Genomic DNA, 22,799 nt, shown 5'->3' on the forward strand with positions numbered 1-22,799 from the left:
CAGTGTGACTAGATGATGACTGAAGTTTATTTTTTTGAGTATCTTATCACTTTAAATTGTGTATGAAAACTGAAGTTCAATGTGATTCCCATATTCCAACTTCATAAAGGACCAGTCCTCTTCCCCTGGAATCATTTAGTCACGCGACACGCGGAGGTCAGAAACCTTCAAGTTACTGTACATTGTTTTCATCAATATGACAAATTTGCATGAGCTAAATTAGAAAGAATTAACTTTTTTTAATGGATGGTGCCTTTGCCCTAACATGCTACCAGCAAGAGGCAAGTTGCATTTTAGTCACAAACAAAGGGGAGCACTTACACAGGTTGCAGTTCTTTTTTTATTAAACCAATAAGTTCAATTACATCTTGGAAATCATTCCGTACGAGCATATGACCCTACATTGATGCTAAATGAAATTAATATTGCTGTTCTTTGATTTTCACATATTTTATCAAAGGTTGCACAAGTCAACAGACAACAGCCTTGGTATAACAGAATGTAAAAAATGTTAATGGTTACGTGGAATGACCAGGAGGAATATTGTTCCTGGTTCAGAAAGGCCAGCAGAGGGATGTTGATGCCAGCTTACAAATACATCCAGGCTCCCTTGGGAAAGTTACTGGCTTCCCTGTAAAATACAGTAAGCACATTCTGTCAATATACAGAAAAATGAAACATTACAATCACGTAAGATGGTAATGATGATGGATTACTGTATTAAATGTTTTCAGTATGTGTTCCGAAACAGGTCGGTCTGTGTTGAGGTGGTGTTCACATTAGAGGGCGACCATCTTGTGCAGCCTAATCACATTAAATAAACATAAACAATATTTATGAGTTTTCCAGAATTTCCCTATTGTGACCTCATGGGGCAGTAGTTACTACTTTACAGTATCAGTTTTCCTGAGTGTAATTTTTATTTGCTTTGGCTGTTTGTCGCGTACATAAACACGTTTTAGGTTTGTTGCCTGTCTTGGCTTGTGCATTACCTGGTGTGAGAGGGATTTTAGTCCCTGATGCCTTCAGGACAACCTGTAAATCGTGGGGTATCATGTTGCCAGCTCCGCCTGCCCGTTCTCTCAGTATGATACAAACTTCATCTTTTCTCAGCAGCCAGTCCAACTGACTGCCCAGGTAGTTGATTCCACGGATGCAGAGCTCAGAAATGTTATTGGGAAGAAGCGGTGAGAAGGCCAGGCATTCCTTCTGAACTCTGGAAATAATAACAACAACAGCGTGTCTCTTTTGTAGCACTGTGCTGCATTGTTTAATCAACTGGGGATGGTGGGATAATTATCGACTGACCTGAAGCCAGTATAACCAAACACCACAGCTTGCAGGAACCCCCCCATACCCGTGAGAAAGTTGACGGCACCGGAGCCGTCGGATGATTCACTCCACACCTACAGGAAGAGGTAATTACACATCACTTCAATGGAGGCAGCTGGTTGTGGCTATGTGAGGGAGAAAATACCTGAAATGGTCCCTGGATGTTTTTGAAGCACTTTTCAAGTAAATCTTTGGCTTTCTCTGCCTCCCCCAGCTCCAGCCAGCCGATAGCAAACATACCCTATGACAGAGAAAGCTAAGTCAGAGGGACATGCTGACCTCTTTGGGAAATACACTTATTTGCAGTCCTCCCATACTACAGACTGAGTCTTACCCATGTCATGGCAGGCCCCTCAGGGTCTGTCACTGGCTCGTATGCTTCAAGGTCATTTCTTCTGATTTTGGGGGACATCTGCAGCCCAAGAGGATATCCCAACATCACTGTGTCTGCCTGTTTGACCGGATGACCTGACAGAGGGGCAGAGCACACTCTGACATCATGTTATGGACACTTGATTTTCTAATGCGTGTCACTGATTTAAATTCTGTTAACCTTTAATATAGCCATCGTACTCTGGATGGTACTGGGATTCCTGGTCAAAAGGTATTTTGATGTGTTCGGCCACCTCCTGCCATTCCTTTGGTGCAGGATGTTTGAGGAGATCGGCTAACTCTACAGCAAACTGCAGACTGAAAAGTAAGAAGCATAATGAGTAGTCAGTATTAATAAAGTAATAATACTGTTAAAATCTATGCATATACTAGTACCTGAGTTTTGCCACTGTGTTTGTGTACACAGAGTTGTTGACATTGTAGTAATACTCATCTGGTGGCATAACACCTACATAGGAGAAATTGAAGGATCTCTTAATATTGCAGAAATAACATCACATTATTAAAACATAAGCACACACACAGGGCTGAGATTCCAGTATAATTTATGTTAAGTATTTAAGTGTCTTTTGGAGGGATGGAAGAAAATTCTTCATGAACAAAACACATCTCGCTGTTGGTAACTGATAAAGAGATGGTGATTTTTTTTGGGTCAAGTGCCACTTTAATTAAATGAACTGGCCGCATGCACTGGTATTATTATTGTCTGGGTTGGAGGTCTTTACCTAAGAGATGATACCTCTGGTCCTCAGGGCTCCACGTTACTCTGGAAACCCAGTAATCAGCCACACCCCATATCACCTGGCTGCCCTGTCCATCTGTGAACATGGACACATCCTGCAACAAAGAGCTCCGTTACCAACGTCACGCAGGCTGAGACACAATGCTGATGATGGTGGTGTACAAAGAAGCAAACCTCCGTGAGGTAGAGATAATGCTGGAAAGCCAGAATGACGTCCCCATTGATGTGAATCTCTTGTTGTCCGTACAGGTCCTCCGGGCACACCTCCCTCCCTGACACAGCACTCTCCCACGGGAACTTCAGTCCCTGGGTAGATATAGTAAATTTCCCTCACAACACTCTCACAATCATTCCTGTTTATCAAAAGACTACAGCATATCAACACATCGCTAACATTTTTCCAGCTTTGTCTGACTTGTGTTACATATCACTCCATTCTTCTTTGTTGTTCTGAAACAGTAGTTGCAGTGGGAGCTCAGCACAACTTCCTGTGTAGGCTACTGGTTTGGTGCAGAGATTTCTCGTGTTTCATGATAGCTGTGTAAAGTGGGACGTAGCAGAGTTGGTTTGCAAATAATGATTTTTACTTTTTATCTGTTGCATTTGTGATCCTTATACTGGAATCAGAACAACTTTATTTGAACCAACAGTCAGTACTTTGCCTGCCTCTCTATATAAATGATGAAGCACTATGGTGACAACATACCTTGTAACCCTGCCTTTGGGCATTGTCTTTAGCACCATCCATAGTCCGCACCCTGTACTCCAGCACAGCTCGGGCTAGTTTGGGATAGAACAGCGCTATACCAGGATACATCCAGATGTCCTATTGAAGGGATAGGGTCATTATGTCAGACATGATGCAATCAAAGCTAACAGGTATTATATAGTTTGGCCAACCATACCTGGTCCCAGAAAACATGACCCCAGTAGTCCTGACCATCCCCTCCATTAGACAGTCCACCTGGACTGACTCCACCAAAAGAGCTGGAGGTGTCATGTATGGAGGGGAAGGCGCTGAGAAGATAGAAGATACAGCCAATCAGAGCCTTGCATAGACTGTCTGACCCCGTTACCTCCACCTTGCTCTGCAGCCACAGCTCCCTCCAGGCCTGCTCATGAGACAAGCGCAGGTTACCAGTCGCGATAAGATTCAGGCCCTCATCAAAGCTGGCCTCAGCGCCTTCCAAAGTGTCCGCTACAACCAGGATGAAGCCCCAGCGAGCCTGGCTCTGGTCAGGAAGCAGTGATAGGGTGGAGGGTACCGGGGTCCAGATGAGGTGCACGGTAGGACGGGGCCCTCCTGGAAACTCAGCAGCGACTGTCTGTCCTTGAATGTGTCTAGAAGAGAGGAAACTGTCAAGGATACAAATCTGAACCATGCAGAGGAAATAAAATGTATGATTTTTTTTCTTTCACTCACCTCCCTCCTTTATAATCAGGAGCAGACTCAAAAACAATGTCTTTGCTGTGAGGGGTGAACAAACTGATCAGATTAACAGAGACCGGCTCCTCTGAGGCCACCTGACGCACCATCAGGACCTCCATTGCCATCAGGTTTGAGTGGTATCGGTGCGAGTACAATGACTGCGAAGCCGTTACATTGGTGGAGCTCAGAGTGTGGCTAAAAATACCTGGTTGAGAAGACAATTATTTTTGACAAATCTTCAGGGGACAAGATGAAACAAGACAGACACACGATAGAATACCTGTGTGGGTGTCCAGGTTGTAGGAGTCTTCAGAAGGTTCCTTTGTCTCGACCGTCACCGCGAGAGGACAGGGAACATCAGCACGGTGGCAACGACCACCCTCCCCATTATACACGCCACCCATGTGCATGATCTTGTTGTACACCCTCCATCCCAGAAGACCATTGGCCAGCGGAGGGAGGAAGCGGACATCGCTGGGTAGAGTGTCGGTGGAGAAGATGTAAGGGTCTGGGTCACCGGGCATGGTGAGGGTGTCTTCAGCTGAAAATTGATGGATATTTTGTTGTCTATTTATATAAATATACTTCCTTCAAAACGTATCGATATTTTCAGACCTGAAAACTTTTTTTGTACAAATTGCACAGATAAGAGACCTTAGATCATTAGGTTTCAACTTTTGGAACCACACCCAAGCTATTCACAGGTTCCTGCCAGTAAAGCTATTTGGAGATTGTGTACTTTGACACCTTTGTGTCACAAGACTTGGACAAATTTCTTCCTGGTGCATCATCATGAAGAAAAGCTGGACTGAGACACGCAAAGAGGAAAATCACGCTACGTACTGGTACCAAAACACTTTCCCCTCATCAGTAAAGCTTTATTTACTGCTTTGAAGGTACTCATTGGTGAAAACTAAACATTATCAGAACCAAAATGGAAAATTAATGATCAAGCGAAATCAGCTTGAATTATTGCAGTTAAAAGTCCTGCCTAAACATCCATCATGATTGCCTCAAACACATTTCTACTACTACGGCAGGAATCTTGCACTCTCACTTGAACAGGAAGGAGCATCTGTTTCTGCAACAAAGAGGAATGCTGGAAAGTGATGGCAAAATCTTCCTCTAGTTCCCCAACAGCTTTCTCATTACATTTAATCTATCAAAAAAAAAAAACCCAAAACAACCTTTTATGGTGTGTTGTAGATTTAATTTCTGCTCAACAACTCAGGAGTTGTTCATAAAGTGGATCCAAGTTTGTAGTGTTCAGTATCACAACTGAGCAGTAGGAAGAGGCCTCAAACCTCTGCAGGCTAAATGGAAAACCTGGATTTGGTTCTCAGTCTGCTAGAAAACATGGCATGGATTAAATCCGGAGGTGGAGGATGCAGCCAAGTGTGTCTGCTTGATGGGCGGGAAGACATCCCTGGATCATATATCAGATTTGATTCCATTAACCTAATTCTGGGTTATTCTGAAGGACGTATGGTTAAACAGTATCGTATTGGCCAGGAGGCTTGTCCCTGGTCAGGTGTGTGGTTAACGGCCTAAATTGTTATAGCTTTAAGAAAAAAGAGCATCTCAAACCCAATTAAAGAGCATTTTAGTTAGAAAGCTTAAAGAATGAGCGTGAAATGGCTGCCATCTTTTGCTTTCTAACACTTACTGGGTGAAACAGGAAGAAATACTCTATACTGTAGGTCACATTAAGAGTGTTTACATTTTCTCCCTGCCCATTCTAAGAGCTATTACGTCATCGCTCCTCTGCTCACCAGTGGTTGCTCCAGAAATTCCCCTTACACCCCCCCCCCCCCCATCAGCTTTTATTTTACTCTTTACCCAACAAATGTGCAAAATCCTTTGGGAAAGAGAGTTTGCAGTGAAGGCCCAGAGGCTCTGGGACATCTGGACTACAAAAGAAGTCCTGTTATTTTCTGAAGCATAGTTTTATGACTGAGCGTATTGTTCAGTTTTGTACTTGACTTTACGAGTTGTATTATTTCTTTATTTTACAGGGGGTGGACACCAATTGCACTTGGATCCATCTTATATTATTTTATCAGACTATTTTCTAGTATGTCTGGGTGTGAATACATTGCTAAAAATGTAGTCACAAAACATTTTGACATTTCTGCCATGGATGGGCCTCACACACGTCTGAGGTCCATTCTGCCCCCCCCCCCCCATCAACTACCAGGCTTTAAAGAACATGTACCATGTCAGCACAGTGTAAAATGGAATATTAAAAACACATTTTGTCACACTGCCCTTGAGGATGTTAATAATCTGGAGTCTTCCAGCACTTTATGGTCTGAGGCGGCAACAGTTTACAGTTTGTTTTTGTAGTCAAGAAATTGCATCTTTACTTCAACTGATGTTTTACTTGAGTTGCACCTCTTGGTGGCACTGAGGAGCTGTTTGTGTGCATCTGGCATCCTGCCGGGGGTCAGAGCCACAAACCCTGGGAAAAGCAGTGCTTTGTCCATATAAGGCTTCAATCCATCCGCTTCCCTCTTCCTCCCCAGCTCCCTGCCTCGGTCTTTCTCAGACCGAGGGGATATTTACAGAGAGAGTGCCTCGGCCAGCCTGCCCTTCCTTATTAGGAGCTTAGCTTGTTGTCAGTGCTTCTTCACTGCAGGACAGTGGTCCATCTCTCTGCTCTCAGATGAGACAAACAGATGGATAACTGCTGTTAAAAGCTCTTCATATAAATGCTATGACAGGCCTCTTGCATCTTTAACCAGACGGGCTCATCCAGCACATGCAGTGACACTCATTTCTGTCATGGCAGCTCAAAACTAGTGATGATATATGGATTCTCCCGGGTCGACAATATAACAGTCCAAGTATGCTGTAGACACATCTGTGTTGGCCCACTGTGTTTGTGTGTGTGTGTGTGTGTGTGTATGTATACACCGCAGTGATGTCAGACATCTTGCTACCAGAAAAAACAGAACTACACTGAGCACAAAACACAAGTGTGGTAAATGACAAATGGGAGCCGTGTGCTGACACACGTTAGTGAGGAATCCAAGGAAGAACTCAAGTGTTGAGGGTTTCATGTTGTGAAGCTAGACAAACACTATCCACTCAACATGCAGCTGGATCAATATAATAAGCAGGCAGTCGCTACAAACACACTTTTTTTATTTAGGGTGCAGACATTCATTTAATATATTAGAAAACCAACATGTGAAGAAAGGCTACATGGAATTTTACTTCAAAATGGTATTAGACTAATATTTATACACATGTAATATACATGCTCCCTTGCAAGAGAGGAATTTATAATTGAAAAACTATGAAAATAATGGCTTCATCAATGATAATTAAAACCATTCATAGCATAATAGACAGAACAGCAATTTCTATAATTGTGCAATGACCTTTGACCTTCAGTTTTGGCTAACTTCTCCCGCTACTTGCTTCAAGACGAGCAGGGGTGAGAAGATGCTGCTCTGAACTGAGGTTGTCTGTCTGGAGGGCAGATCTTCTATTGCTATGCAGAGAGTAAAGTGCTGTGACCTGGGTCTGCGGTCATTTTTAAGAGCATGGAGTGTGTCTGTGGTCACAAAAGTAAAACTGGATATGGGGGAAGTGCATAGGTGGAGAGGTAGGTGGGTTCAAACACTTGCAATGTGGAAACAAAACAACCCAGCGGAGCTTCATGGACTTTCCCCTGTCGTCAGGACACTAAAGTCTCGGAGCTGCAACCCTCTACAAACCTTTTACTGCTTGACAACAATCCATCAGGACTGGGACGGTGATTAGGGTAAACTTGTGAGTGTGTGACGTGAATGTGTTCACAAAAATTAAATACTAAGTGGGAGCGGTAAAGACCACATAGCCTTGCGCGCTCGTGGAATGTGCATCGAGGAAGTATGTGATGCACGCATTGGAATGTGTGCGCATGTTAGTGTTCCCCTGATGCACACTCGTAGTCGTTGTGTTTTCCGTGTTTCACCAGCCGTGGGCATTTTGGCTGTTGTCAAGTCTCATGTTGCTGCTGTGGGAGCCTCTGACCAGGCCTCCATGCCAAAAAGGTCTTCCTGTAACAATAAGGGGCATTTAAAAAAAAAAAAAAAGGAAAAAAAAGAAGGCACACAAAAGCCACTCCAGCTGTTCATGACTATAGAGAGGCATCACAATCCAAGTCAAGCTGCGGTGCTCATGTACGTAGGACATATTGCTGCTTCGCTCCCCCTCTCTCTTGCTCTTTGGCACTGGGAGGAATGCGTGGAAGAAGGGAGGGTGGGATGGAGGGAAGAGGAGGGGGGGGTCCCTGCATTTTGTGTGTGTGTCTCTCTCTCTCTCTCTCTCTCCCCGTCTATTTGGAGAGTTTGCTGATGACACGGATCAGTGCTCCATTTTCATCTTTAAGACGCTGGTTGTCTGCTCTCAGGTCAACCAAAACCTGGCGGTACAAATAAAAGTCACATTAAAACCGGATAGTTTGAGAGTCATTGATGAGTCCGCTTAAGAGTCAAATATCAAGATAGCGCAGGAGACATTTTGAAGAGGAACATTCATCAACTGAGGAATAAACAATTAAAACTGGTAAATAAAACCAGGAGAATAAATAGAGTGAGAATAGAGAATGCAATAAACTGTTCTGATGCTTAAAAGGGAAGCAGGACACCAAATTTATGTGATTTTAAATACAGTGAAGTGAAAAACCACAGGTGCCTTTGTAAGTTAGTATTTTTGTACACCGCAGTGTTCTTTTCGGTGATTCTACTCTAATTGGTCATGAAATCGTCTGCTGAGAGTTGAGGACAAATATGGACAAACAAAACAACTGGATGATCACTTTAGTTACTACCCATCCTTTTCCTTCACAGTTTTATAGTTTCTCCCACTAAGGAGATGTTACAGGGACTACTTCAATATCCAAGGCCCCGAACAGCACCACTCACGTTGTTCAGCAAAAACACTGGAAACAAGAAGAAAGAACTAGTCTGAGGACCTGATGTGTCAGATGGTTTGTTTCACAGAACCATCTTGGCAGGTGATTGGATTGATGAAAAACAAACTCTCTGGTTCTGACCAAACTGATTCTCTTGTAGCATCTGCGCAAACCTCTTTAGGAGTCTCTGTTTTCGCACCTAAGCCCCGCCCACAAGATGTTTTTCTTACTTGACCTTTCAAAGCTCACTAATTTGTTTCCTCTTGTCAGTTTAATTCGTATGAAACAAAATCACTGATAAGCACCTCTTGGCCAGGAACAATTCCCAGCCAGGTGTCAACCTGACAGAACCAGGACCGCTATTTCTCTGGTTCTTCTTTTAAGCTCATGGACTGCACCTGTACAAGTCAGTGTATTTTCCAAAATGTCAACCTGCTGCTTCATAGAAGAGGTCTCATGGGAAATGAGTTAAAAGACAAACATTTAGTTTTGTGAGAGAGAAACAAATGCACCTAAGAGGTATGAAGAGTGACCTTATCACTTGGGCTGGACAATTTTCTAAAAAAAAAAAAAAAAAATCAGCAACTGAGATAATTTTGACAGACAGCAAATGTGAAAATACTTGTTTTAGTTTTAATTGAAAATAATAAATATGCTGTTTTTATTAGCCATGACAAGCAATTGCAATACTGAGTTTCCTACAATTTCATATTGTTTGAATAACTGTTCAGCCCTGTTGATCACAGCTGAGAGGATGCACTGCTCTCTACATTTAACTCCCACACCGCTGCTCAACTGCAAAAGCTAAAGCCAAGCTAATCAAGCAGCAGCATGCAACATGTTGGTGACCTGAATGCTTCCTCACCTTCAGCTCTTCCTCCAGCTCCGCCATACGCCGCTCCAACATCCTCCGGTCCTAACACCAGGGGAACGTGAAGACGAGTGGGTGGACAGAGAGGGAAAGTGACGGAGGACAGATGAGTGGAGACAGGTGAGGAAGTGGTTCAGGTTGAGAGTGTCAACGGTGAGCAGGGTGGCAGTAGTGAGGCAGGAGAAGCTACAACCAGGAACACCAACAGTGGAGACGTGTTACCTTTCTCTCCAGATCCAGCAGGGCTGAACAGTCAGTGAAGCGCTCCTGCCTCTGTTGAACACAAAGTGAAACCTGAACTCCATGTAGTGGATGCAGATAAAAAACACGTTTAATTTGACATCATACTCTGTGAGGATTTTATCCTTGTGTGAGTGAATTCTGGCTACAGCTCTGCGAGACTGCGATCAGGCACAGAGGAGCTTCTAAAACCAGCACGCTGACATTCATCATGCTCAGTGTAATGCAGACAGTCGACCACCTTGGTGCACTACGTTAGCATGTTGAAATTTTCTAACTTTGCACAAAATAGTAAAACTGAGGCTGATAGGTCTTAAGGACTTGATGATAAATCCCAAAAGGATCACACTTTATACAGTTTCCTACATTGACAGCAGTACAACCTGACTGCACTTTGTTATCCTTCAAATGTTTTTTTTTTCTCCCCTTCATTTGCCTTGAGTTTTTCCCACAGAAATGCCAAACAGAAAGATATTTTTCATTCACATCAGCTGAAAAAAAATGGTATTTGGATAGAGAGACTGGTTTGACAGCATGACAAGTGATAGTTGGCTGTAATCGTAGCACAAACCTCAACAGGAAATCCAACCCCCCAAAAAAGGCTACTCCTGGCCAAAATTGAGAGATGTCATCATTTACTGGTTTTATCACTTTAAGATGTTTCCATCGGACTTTGTTCACTGATCATAACAGTTTGTCAACTTCATCGTGTGTGTGTGTGTGTGTCTCTCACCTGTGTGGCCTTTTCTAGATCCAACCTAGTCTGACTGACAATCCTCTGTGTGTCCTGGAGCTGCGACTGGAGCTGACTGTTTTCTCTGGACACCTCCTCGAACAACTGACACACAAACACCAACAGTGAATACATGGGAGGCATAAGGACGTCCACAAGCTTTTTAAATCAAGTCTGTCAGCCGACCTTCTTAAAATCCTTGGTCTCAGACCCTCCCGCCTGGGTGCTGTCATTAGTGGATGCATCTGACCTGTGTGGACGAGGAAAGCAGAGGTCAGACATCCTGCTATCACAGTGTCCAACAGAACGAGGACAGATCAATCAGCTCAAAAGGTGGGATTCATACCTGGAACTCCAGTGCTGGTTTGTCTGTAAAAAGAGAAGCACACTAATTATAGTGCGTGTCTGTGGTAACATTCTGTTGAGACCACAATAAAAAATATACACACACACACACACCTGTGGATCCAGCTTGCTGCCTGAGAACTCTTCCTCGCCACTGGGATCATTGTCATCATTCTGCGGGGGACAGTAGCATGTTCTTATTAAGCTGCTGTAGCTTACTGACATTCAAACTTGTTAGTACCACCACTAAGAAAGTTATATATCACCGATTTGTCTGTTACAGCAGGACAAATCCAAAACTTTTGGAAGGACTTTGATGAAATTTGGAAGGATGATGGATCTATTACACCTAGATGAGAATTGTTCCCATTGTTTGTTCCCATCCCTGCATTCACGTTCCAGTTACAGAGATGTTTGCAGGGTTTACCTCCCCCGTCCTCTGCGCCTTCCTCCTGGCCCGAGCTTGCCTCCTTTCCCTGCGCTCCTGGGCCCATTTCTCTGACTCACTCTCCCCTGTGCTGGCTTCCACAGCTGGAACAAAGCCAGAGAGCTTTAAGACAAATATCAACTAACGCCACACTCTCAAAGTCTGTCTTTTTAAGTTCTAGTGTTAGAAAAGGCCAGTGTTGAAGTGTACCTCTCCTGTCGGATGTCTGAGGTCGTGGAGAGCCAGCGGGCTGTGTGAGACCAAGCAGGTCTGACTTCTGCAGACTGGCAATACGAGACCTCCAGCTCACTTCCTGTAAAGACAGCATCCCCGGCTATGTGATGTCACTTGACATTATATAAAAAGCGGCAGCCAACGCAGGACTGCGAGTCTGAAATTCACTCTCACCCCCTCCTCTCCCTTCTTAGGTTTTGCTTCCTTCTCCTTCTCTTCTTCCTCTCTCTTTTCTCTCCCTTTATTGTCTGTCTTCAAGGTCTTCATGGTCTTCTCCGCTTCCTGCAGGTCTGTTAGCGTCACCCCCTAGATATGACAGAGGGATATTGTGTTAGGCACTACAGCTGGAGGATGTGATCATGTGACCAGGTCATGTTTGTACCTGAGTGGAGCGACGAGACTGCCGTGCATGTCGGGAGCGAGCCTTTCTCTGAGCCTCGGCCTCCTCATCCCGAACAGGAGTCAGATAGGACCTGATGTGACAGATGAAACACTTAGCAACAGCGCTGTCACCCCCTTTGACAACGCCGACCACTATGACCAACTCACTTGCGTCTCTGCTTGGTTTCTGCTTCGCCTGTGGTCATGTTCTGAGAGATGGAGGTGGTTAAAGCGTTCTGATCCTTCTTTTCTGGCTGTTCCTGAGGAAGTCTTCAAACAGGAGGTAGGGTAAAGATGATGGGGAGACCACATTATTGCTTACACTAAAAATATAAACAAAAAAAAAAACAAACAACACACACACACACACACACCCACACCTTTGGCTTAAGACACTATTAAGGCGGCTGAGTCCAGCAGAGCTTGTTCCGGTGCTAGTTGAGGTCATAGTGGGGTCATCCAGTTTCTTCCCATAGGAGGAACTGGAAATAATCAAACTTGCTGGAGACATTAGGCCAACTTTAACAGACGCACAAACACACGCACAAACACGCGTGGCTGCTACCTCTGTGGGGAACATAATAAGCTGCACACAGCAAAAACAACCACATACAAACAGCACAAACCAGCTAGGCAGTGAGCAGCACGACTAACCTGTGAGGCAAAGAGGAGTTGGAACTAGTGAGCTCATTCCCTGATTGACTATGAAGGCGCCGGGTGTAAGAGGAGCTACGACTTAGCCAACTGAGAGAGAGACAGGGTGACAGGGGCACATATGCAGTGACTCAGAAAAACAGGTTCTAGTTTCACAAGCGCAGAAGCTGTGAGAGCACAAGCCCACCTGTTGGAGTTATCAGGGCTGCTGTCTGGAATACTGAAGAGTCTCCGTGTTGGAATAGGTGGTACCCGAGCGAGTCTTGGCTCCTAAGAATGAGTGGTAAGATCAGTGGATGCTGTAAAAGAAGCCTTTATTCTGTGTGTCGCATTATATTTTTCAAAGAAAAGCTGTGGTTTTGAATCATGTGAACGCCTGGGTTGTGTACCTTGTTGTCAGCCTCGGAGCTGAGGCGAGGGCTGGATGCAGAGCGGGTCATACCCAGGCCCGATTCTGGAGGCCTATTGGGGTCCTGGCTGGAGTCAGACAGTCCAGCTGAGCCCAGAGTCACAGAGCTGCCTGCTTTCCTCAGTGATGTTCTCCAAGAGCCTGGGGCTTCAGTGACTGCTGACTTGCTTGGCTCCTGCTACATGGCCAGAATATTAGTCAGAACCGTTGTGTTGCAGCCACATTTGATGACTTTTCAGCAATACTTCGGTCATGTTACCTTTTTAACTTGGCTTGCAGCAGAACTCGCTGACATGGAGGTAGGAAGGTGGCTGGTGGTGTTGCGTTTGTTGTTCAAGTTGTTTATGATCTCTCTGTTTTTCGCTTTCTCTGCAGTTATGCAAATGTCAGCAATCAATAAGTTACTTGTAAAATTGTAAAAAAAAAAAAGTAAAAAGTAAAAAAATAAAATATCCTCTTGGAAGGGGGGGTAAAAAATGTTGGCATGCATTCAGGTGTGCAGAAATTTTGCTCATCAAAATACCAATGAGCAACAACAGCACACACCCTCTTCAAAGGAAAGGCACCAGCGGCTTATCTCACCAGACTCTGCATCACTCTCAGATTCACTCTCCTCCTCGGAGCTGGAGCTGCTGGAGGCTTTGGCCTGGCTTTGTGTCTGGCTCTGTGCTGTCTGGCCTTCCTCCTCCTCGTCCTCAGCTGGACTGCTCTGCAGGGCGGGCGGCGGGTGCTTCTCCCGCTCATGGAGGCAGATTTTCTCTTTACTGCTCATACGAGAGATAGAAGTCCTGCAGGGGCGGGGCCATGGTGGAGTGGAAGAACAGGTGGCATGCAGGGAGCTGATCAGTGAGGGCAATCATTCCATGTGCAGCCGATTAGAGGGAGCATGCGCTAATCAACACATCAGTGGGTGGAACACTGTGTCTCTCACTGTGATGCTAAGTGTACAACTCTATTCTCTAAATCACCATTTATATGTTGTAGTTCATCCCAAATCTGACCTGTTTTGCAGCCTATAACCACAGCATGTCAAATTCAAACAGAGGCAGCATGTCTGAAGAAAGTTATTAAAAATTAAATGCCAATGTTTTGTAAAATATACTAATTTGCTTCAATCTCAAGAATCAGACAAGATGATAGATACCCTTTCTCATCTCTGTATTTACAGTAGGGACCCCTGGAAGCCATCCAACTAGTAATTAGCTTAGCAGAATGAATGGTAGTAGATGGGAAGTGTTAGCATAACTAAAATGTCATCAAATACACTCCAACACGGCCTTCACCTGCATTCATATAACTTGGGTTGTCCATAACATTCACTTGGACAATCTAAAATTACAACACATTCTAATTTTAGAATCAGACACATAACCAGAACTACTTTCCTGACTTAAAGTAGCACAGAGGAGAAAAGGTTTTCTAATTTCTTGTTTGGCTCTGAGGAGGGTGGCAAATAAGCAAATTTTCACAAAAACAAATGACATGTTCCTTTAGGGGATGTAAACAGCAAGTCCTACATGGAAGGATATGCAGGGATGCAGGGATAACATAGCAACAGAGCATCCACACAAATGACAAAACAGCAAGTGTCCCAACCACACACTAAATATTAAATTCATCAAAATAAGATGCTTAATTTTCATGTTCTATAACTTAAAAGTTAGTCTGCATGGAATCAAAGTTACACTGTGGAGAGTTTGACCAAACTGATTTAAAAATATTACTTCTTTCTTCAATCCCATAATAGGAAAAAGAAAACACCTGAATGCAAATATATGCAGTTCACACTTGCATGGTACTTTGTGCTTCAACGCTATTGCTAATAAAAAACATCAACACTACCAGAGACTAGTATGGCTGGACTGTGACAGGAAAGTCACATAAATTGGAAAGTTATGATCTGGGTGTATTAGATCATTGTGGAGAATGTGAGCAGGACTGCTCAGTGACAGCACCAATGTGTTGAAGTCTGCAGATCAGCCAGATATTTAAACTCGGAACAGATTTTCCAGATCGAATCTATTGGGGTGTAATTCCTTAGCCCAAATGAAAATTCTATCCATAATGCCAATCGCTAAACAGAGGTAATAAATGCCATTTTAAGAAGATATGCTCTGGTGTTTAAAAAAAAAAAAAAATCTATTTATCCTCTGTGAACGTACAACAAACTGAAACCTTCCAAGTCAGTATTTAGGATGTAACTGGGACACAGAATGTCAGTGACCATCAATGTCACTAGACATGGTTCAAAAGAATGCTGGGACTGTTAATATCATACCTGCATGCAAACTGCCGGAACTGGGATTACTGGGATTCAGCTAAGGAACAGTTTAGTGTGTGCCCGCACAAACACACACACGCACACCAACAAACACATGCCAACACCCTAACACCCTGGCACTGACCTGCGTGTGCGAATTGGCACTGTGGAGATTTGTGGGCTGGTATCAATAACAGGAGTCTGTTTCTCCTTCTCGGTTCGTAACTGAAGAGGAATATAAACACACATAAACACAGAGAACATTCGCTGCTGTAACACTATCAATCATATCAGTTTCATCTGACAGAATGAGGTAGTTATGCAGACTCACAGCATTCTGTTTCTTCTGCAGCTCCTCCAGAGTGTCCACTAGGTTCTCGTCTGCAACATCTAACGGTGTTTGGCCCTACAAGGACATTGACAGTGCAGGATCAGTCAAGGCGGGTACGAAGGCTTCAATCACACAAGCTATGGTGAGGAAAGATCATTTGGGTCCAGCTCACCACGTTGTTGACGGCACTCATGTCACACATGTTTTCAGCAAGCAGCGTGCACACTTCTTCCTGCCCCCAGTGAGCTGCTGCATGCATGGCCGTCCACCCATCGATGTCCTTGCTGTCCACGTCAACCCCACACTGCAACAGCACCCTGACCAGAGCAGCAGAAGATATGATCGCTATGAATAAAAGCCGTGCTAACCTGCTGACTAACAAGGTGTCGTGTGTGTGTGTGTGTGTGTGTGTGTGTGTGTGTGTGTGTGTGTGTGTGTGTGTGGACTGATGCTCACTTGAGGACTTCGATATATCCCTTTGCAGCAGCGACATGCAAAGCCGTAGCCTTGGTGTTTGGGTGAGGTGTGAGAGTGCCTCCTCCTGCCAGCACTGCCATGGCGTCCTGGAGCATGATCCTCTCCTCCTCCTTTCTAGCCTTGTCCACGTCTATTCCTGTGAAACACACATGAAAACATGGCAACATATTTCATATTCATTTAGCTCCTATTTAGTATTCATGGGTTGATTTGGATGGCATCTCATCCTGTACACTGAAATGGGTTTAAGTGTGGGGCTCAGTGCACTTCGTCACAATGGAGGTCAATATTTGGGTCACATGACTCTGTCCTGATTCTTGCACTATTTTTGTCTAGTCTCACTTAGATGTATTTTAAATGTGACTGATTAGAATAGTTGATTAGTTCAGTGTTTTGGGGCTGTACCATTTTGGAGTATGATTTCCTCCCTTTGCTGGTGGAAACCAACACAAAAAATATCAAGTCCGCTACATTAGTATGGTTACTCTTTTTAAGTTCATTCTTCCACGTACATAAACATTTCACTCAACAAATAAACAGCTTAAAAACCTGGCCACATGAGAAAATGAATCAAAACAATCAGTCCAAACTGTCAGTATGTTACTGTCTGCGCTCACATTTGTATGACCAGTTGATAGATCTTTGATTCTCAACAGTCATAGTAGGTCGCGGGGCAGATGCACAGCAACTTCTCACCTTGTTTTTTGATTTCTCCTTTGAGGAGTCTCTCCATGGCGTCCTCTGTGGCCACGTCCAGAGGCAGCTCTCCTTCGCTGTTAACCGCTCCGACATGAGCGCCATGCTCGATCAGGTACCTACAGACGCACTTCTATAGTCAATGACGTGTCAAGTTTTATTCTGAAAATACACCATCTGGATTGCTGATTTTTGTGCTGTGCTCTTACTTTTGTATTTTTTATTGTGAAGTCAAACAAAATACAAACAAAAAAATTGACAGAGAGCAATTATTGAAATATATAAAACATGTCTCTGTCGTTAGATACATTTTTTTCATTATTGTTCTGTGAGGCGCCTAATGCAGTAAGGAGCAACCAAAGACAACCTGAGTAATTAGAAAAAGAAAAGTAATTGAGGTAATACTGCAGTAATAGCAAGAACTCATTTAGAGTTCCGAGGTAATGTGACGTGGAAGCTAGGTAAATAGAAATGCAGTGTGAGCACACAGCAAAGAACACAAATGACAGGGTAGCATTAGCTTAGCTACTAACTACTCACTAGCAGCAGAAGCGCTTGTTATTGCTTTTATTTTGCTGCTTTTATTTTGAAGGCAGAATCCCAGCAATAGAAGTGATTTTTGGAGGCAAGTGATCCAGAATCATGCCTGACGAGGCAGACAAAAATAAATAAATTAGAGTGTGAAAGTTGAAAGCCGCTTGAAGTGTTGACAAATTATCACACGCCCATGATCCCAGTGCTCTATCTAGTTCTGTCTCAGTTTTCAGGAGTCAGACAAGGAACAAGCAAGCTAACATGCGTTAAATAATCCCAACACTGGCTAAAGTAAATGTGATTAAGATGGGCAGAGCAATCACTGGAGTAACTGATCAAATTAATTACGGTCCTGTTCCATTCAGCCATTCTAGAGAGCCAGTATACGCAACACCAGAGACCTGGTGCACCTAAATGGAACGGAGCCATTACTATTAAAGTATAATTAATTACATCTGTGTTTGACCCTGCAATGACTGAAAGGGGCTTATTTTAACATCATGGAGCAGCACCTGGTTTGTGGCGTAACATACATAGAAACTGATGTAATGTGAATACCTCATCACTGACTGACCTCAACATTGTCCTGTACTTTTAAAAAACTCCGGACTGTTTAAACCCGCTATGGGGACGAGGTGCCGATGGACAACACTCACTTAGCGATCTGGATGAAGCCACAGGAGGCTGCAGCGTGTAGAGGAGTCCAGCCCTCGTTGTCCCCCGTGTTGACGGCGCTTCCATTCTCCACCAGAAACTGCACCATCTCAGCATTTTCATCAATACAGGCCTGCCGGAGGACGCACAGCCACATGATGGGTTACTATACACACACACACACACTCACACACACATACATACACACACACTCACACACACATACACACACGTGCGCATGCACGCGCGCACACACACACTAGTATTTATTGTTTGTCCTTTATAACAAGAATAAACACATTTACAGTCTGACTGTTCATGTCAGTCAGGATCCAGCTCCAGTAAAAGAAAGGCCTTGGACCCACTTCATATGGGTTTGCTGTGAGAGGCAAAACTCCAAAACATTTTAAATATCTATTAAAGTCAACTAAGGCACAAGGGCCAAAACAATCACTACTGTGTCTACTTTCTACTAAGTGGGCTGCCGAAAGCCCTCAAGTGCTTTTTAAAACACTCATTTAGTTGCATGAGTGAAACAGCACATCCATTTAGCTGCTTTCCTGAGGCGAAGTCTGGCCAGAACCAGTCTCAAGATGAATCTCATGAGAACCTCATGCTATTATGTTGTGACCTGCTCAGTGAAATCTAGCCGATCGTGTTGCCAAATAAAATCGTGTGCTCTTCATTTCAAGAGGAATAAGTCTTGACAAGGCATTTTGACATTACAGGCGTCTTAAAATAACGATATTACACAGATAAAATGCTCCGAGGTCTGAGTATCGCTCAAATGTTTGTGTTAACAGGGACTATACTGACATTATGACGTACACACTGGTTCGAGGACAATACCGATTCCAATCCAGTTTAACGAAATGATTTACATGTTACATTTACATATACGGTGGCGCAGTGGTCAGCACTGTCACCTCACAGCAAGAAGGTTCTGGGTTCGAGGTCCGGCCTGGGCATGGGGTCTTTCTGTGTGGACTTTGCATGTTCTGCCCATGCATCCATTTTCTACCACTTATCCACTTTCTGCCAACTTATCCTAGGGTTGGAGCCTATCCCAGCAGCCTTCGGGCATGAGGCAGGGTTCACCCTGGACAGGTCGCCAGTCCATCACAGGGCTAACACATAGAGACAGACAACCATTCACACTCACAGTCACACCTACAGTCAATTTAGAGAATCAATCAGCCTCGTCCCCTCTTGATGTCTTTGGACTGTGGGAGGAAGCTGGAGTACCAGAGAGAACCCACACAGGAACAGGGAGAACATGGAGACTCCACACAGAAAGACCCCGTGCTGGAGCCGGGGCTCGAACCCATAACTTTCTCGCTGTGAGGCGACAGTGCTGACCACTGCACATCACATAATATGACATTGATTACAGAATTAATTACTCTGAATACATAACAACAGTTTCAGTTTTCAGCTTTACGGGCTCTCAGGGGTTGGAAACACCAATTAAGAACTACTGACGTCGATGTGCAACAGAAGGCATCCAACAGCCAGCAACATTTCCTCTAGCTTGGCTTGAGAGGCGGAGCATGGATGGAAGAAAGGGTTGTTTTTGACACCTCTGCTATGTAATCACTCATGTTTGATGATTTGAAGCAGAATATTTCCAAAATTACTAGATGGATTTTAACGGAAAGCTAGGTAATATTACAAGTCACAACTGATTACATTTGGATCAGTCTAAATCAAATTTTAGATCCCGGATCCTGAAGTCCATCCTGGGCCGGTGACAGCGTACAACTGTTAGCTGTAGCTCTCTGGACATGTCAGAGACTAATCTTGGTGTGAAATGGTTGAAGATTTCAGCTTTCTAAAATCCTCCGGATCCTGAAGATCCATTTGATGCAAAAAAACACACAATGACACCTGCTCCGAACAAGCCAACACTCCCAAACCTGTCCCTGGTACAACACGTTTACTCACTAACGCGTCACAGCAACTCGCGTCTGTAGACACACGGAACCTTGTCCATCAGGCCACCTTAAGCCCCCTAAGAGGCTTTTCTTTGAGGTTAAATCAACTTATCACAAAGCTGCTACAAGTCTCCACCCTCATTCATAACGTGAGATAATTATTCTGGGAGTACGGTGCGGAAAACCAAAACACAGAGGACGCAAGGGGAGAAAGAGGAGTCCTTTGAATGAGTGGGTGCTCCAAGCTGAATGAATGAACAGAGGGGAACTTCTAGCACCCTCTACAAGGGTGCGCGCACACACGCACGCACGCACGCACGCACACACACACACACACACACACACACACAAGCCTCCCAGGAGACCTCTCTCCTCGATCATCAAGTGACTCATTGTGGAAACCACATTTGACAACAGCAGCTTGTGCAGTTTGAGGAATGTTTTCCATTTCTTCATTTGAAATCCCTGAAGTCCCCACCAAGGGGAATTGGCAAGGGAGAGGACAGAGAAAGAGAGAGCGACAGAGAGATAGAGAGAGAGAGAGAGAGAGAAGGATGAGAAGGAGACAGAGGGGGTGGCAAAGAGGAAAGAAATGGCGGTGGAGAGGAAAGAAAGGCTTTGGATGGAGAGGATGGAAAGTTTGGAGAGTGTGGGCCTATATTTAATTCTGGTTGCCGAGCAACCGATGAGCAACAGGAGGAGAAAGGGATGAAGGGCAGGCGGGGGACCACACTGGGTGACAGTGAATCAACCAAAAGAGGGCACGTTTACAGCATATCCGGGCACGAGCGCACTCACGGCGCTCGTCTGAACTGGACAGCCTCATCATAAATTAGGGGGGAAAACAGCGGTCATCCTTCGGTATGACATCACTTCACAAAAACAAGCCAGCTGCTGCACCATTCAGCTCCAGCTGGCAGGAAAAATTAAAAAGCACAGCATCTCTGACTTTGACATGCATCTGCTTCGATACCCTCACTTTGAAGTGACTGTATTTGCCAAAAGACACGTTTATTATGACAGGCTGTATCATAAAAGTAGAGGAAATACTGCATCAGTGCATCAGCGAGCACTTGGGTGACAGTGAGGTAGTCCAGACTGCTCCTGTGTTATGGCTGGACTCAAGGAGGGGAGGGAGAGACCTTGAGGCTGAGCTCCAGCTGCTTGAGGAGGAGAAGTGCATCCTATTTGGGACATGCATGTGTTTAGAAACAAGAATCTTCGAATTGCAAGACAATCGATGGTTGAAATTTTTTGACACAACGATCCATGAGGAGGCGATGGTATCAGACTTCTTTCTGCTTCAGAAAACACAACTTACTTGTTGATCTAATCATGAAAACATCCCTGAATCCACGACCGACCATTTATTGAGACGATTAATGCCTTATAAAGTCTAAAGACAGTTTCTGCTGCCTAAAGCTCCCTAATCCTGATCCGCTTGCATGCTACAACCAGGATCTTCTGTTCGAGTCCAGCAGTGCGGATGTCCCAGGCTGCCAAAAGGCTAATAAAACAGACCACAAACGCGGCTGGGACTTTTAGAAGTATATCATGAAGTTTAAGCGGCAGCAGCAGCATTTTGGGGTTAACTTTAGCTCAGCTAGTTGTCTATTCTTGCAGGGACACTGGTGATAACCCTCACGTCAGTGCTCGCTGCGACGCAAGCGGCGTTTGGCTCCTAAAGTTGAGAAGTTAAACTTCAGACCTGGTGCAGCGCTGTCAGTCCGTCTATGTTGGCATGGTTGATGTCAGCTCCCTGCCGGAGCAACGCTGCCACCTCGTCCCGGTCTCCGGCAGAGCAAGCGGCCATAAACACGGCTCCTTGAGCGAATCGGACCCTCGCCCGCCGAGTCCCTGAACCGCTCGCTGTCTCCCGGGCCTCTGACACCGTCTGGTCCGTCTCCGAGCCCAGCCATCGCTGCAGCTGATCCTGCCGTCGCTGTTTGGCAGCTTCGGACCGGGAATGGTCAGTGGCCGCCATCTTCCCTGGTCTGCCCGGACAGATTCAGCTCATGGTGCGAGAGAATAGGAGTGGATGGTTTGGACTGAGCCTCCCCCCTGGACTGCGCCCCCTGGTGGACGGTCCACGCGTAGGACGACGAAGTTCTGAGTGGTCGTCCCGCGCTGCCTTCAGGTTATCGTCGGAAATCCAAGATACAGAGGAAGGGAGTCACGGCGCACAAGGGAGAGGTTTGTTTCGAAGGCTTTTTTACCAGAGTCTTCTTTCAGAAAGCCTTTGTGTAAGGTTCTATTTTAAACTGAATTTCTTTCCGAACCTAAACTCTTTCGGATAGAGCGCGTCAAGAGGATCTCTGCCAGCCATACTTCAGGGCAAACTTCTCCCAAGTACAGCCTGCTCTCGGTTTTACGAACGTCACTTAATTTACAGTGTTCTGACCCTGAGTAATGACTAACAGGCAACATTTACTCAAAGGGCAATCCACTAATATATGTCGTTCATGCAGTTCAAATAGATTTTTGTTAGTCTAAGAAACCCAGGAACATTAGAGGCACATTCAGAGGATCATACTAAAAAACTATTAAAGATTATAACACATAAAAGGGCATAAGTAGAGATTTCAATCCTATTCTCTTGTATTGTTAATTTGAAAACACACTAAAATGAACAATTTGGAAATTATTTCCACAATGAGTTATCTTCATAATTAAAAACGAGTTGCAATCTAAATGCATTGTCAAAGATTAGTGCTTTTAGATGAAAGCACGTGTCTTCAAAACCAAACAACTCTGGCTCTTATCAGTACTTTTAGGTTTTCTTAAGAGGACTTCATGAACATAATAAATCATAAGCCT

At 44.5% G+C, this 22,799-nt stretch overlaps 2 protein-coding genes across 10 annotated transcripts; both read right to left on the bottom strand.

Annotated features, from left to right (window-relative positions):
- Positions 1–333: 333 nt before the first annotated feature.
- pgghg (protein-glucosylgalactosylhydroxylysine glucosidase) lies at positions 334–5,194 on the bottom strand. 2 transcript variants are annotated; one of them, XM_086209167.1, is made up of 14 exons: positions 5,084–5,194; positions 4,177–4,437; positions 3,891–4,101; positions 3,373–3,808; positions 3,174–3,293; positions 2,642–2,773; positions 2,451–2,562; positions 2,101–2,173; positions 1,886–2,022; positions 1,667–1,800; positions 1,478–1,573; positions 1,309–1,406; positions 993–1,216; positions 334–631 (listed from the first exon to the last, which is right to left on the bottom strand). In XM_086209167.1, exons 2-14 carry the CDS (start codon positions 4,418–4,420, stop codon positions 555–557), a joined length of 2,094 nt encoding a protein of 697 aa, XP_086065293.1. In that variant the 5' UTR covers positions 4,421–4,437; positions 5,084–5,194; the 3' UTR covers positions 334–554. The 2 variants fall into 2 exon arrangements, with proteins under 2 accessions (XP_086065293.1, XP_086065294.1); XM_086209168.1 differs by lacking the exon at positions 5,084–5,194 and adding an exon at positions 4,954–5,064.
- Positions 5,195–7,026: 1,832 nt separating this feature from the next.
- Positions 7,027–22,043, bottom strand: LOC147258997 (protein phosphatase 1 regulatory subunit 12A). 8 transcript variants are annotated; one of them, XM_086209164.1, is made up of 26 exons: positions 21,691–22,043; positions 18,051–18,181; positions 16,861–16,979; positions 16,144–16,300; positions 15,860–16,004; positions 15,688–15,762; positions 15,502–15,581; positions 13,679–13,884; positions 13,356–13,465; positions 13,077–13,274; positions 12,875–12,957; positions 12,688–12,777; positions 12,414–12,515; positions 12,202–12,303; positions 12,035–12,125; positions 11,827–11,958; positions 11,629–11,731; positions 11,419–11,522; positions 11,106–11,165; positions 10,993–11,015; positions 10,833–10,896; positions 10,647–10,751; positions 9,896–9,946; positions 9,668–9,718; positions 8,813–8,829; positions 7,027–8,310 (listed from the first exon to the last, which is right to left on the bottom strand). In XM_086209164.1, exons 1-25 carry the CDS (start codon positions 21,964–21,966, stop codon positions 8,818–8,820), a joined length of 2,670 nt encoding a protein of 889 aa, XP_086065290.1. In that variant the 5' UTR covers positions 21,967–22,043; the 3' UTR covers positions 7,027–8,310; positions 8,813–8,817. The 8 variants fall into 8 exon arrangements, with proteins under 8 accessions (XP_086065290.1, XP_086065289.1, XP_086065287.1 ...); XM_086209163.1 differs by lacking the exon at positions 8,813–8,829 and adding an exon at positions 9,315–9,360; XM_086209161.1 differs by lacking the exon at positions 8,813–8,829 and having other exon boundaries at positions 13,679–13,860.
- Positions 22,044–22,799: the final 756 nt, after the last annotated feature.

This window comes from Aulostomus chinensis, chromosome 7 (genome assembly GCF_037954235.1).
Source record: "Aulostomus chinensis isolate RoL2024-O1b breed Wild chromosome 7, RoL_Achi_v1.0, whole genome shotgun sequence".
Taxonomy (NCBI): domain Eukaryota; kingdom Metazoa; phylum Chordata; class Actinopteri; order Syngnathiformes; family Aulostomidae; genus Aulostomus; species Aulostomus chinensis.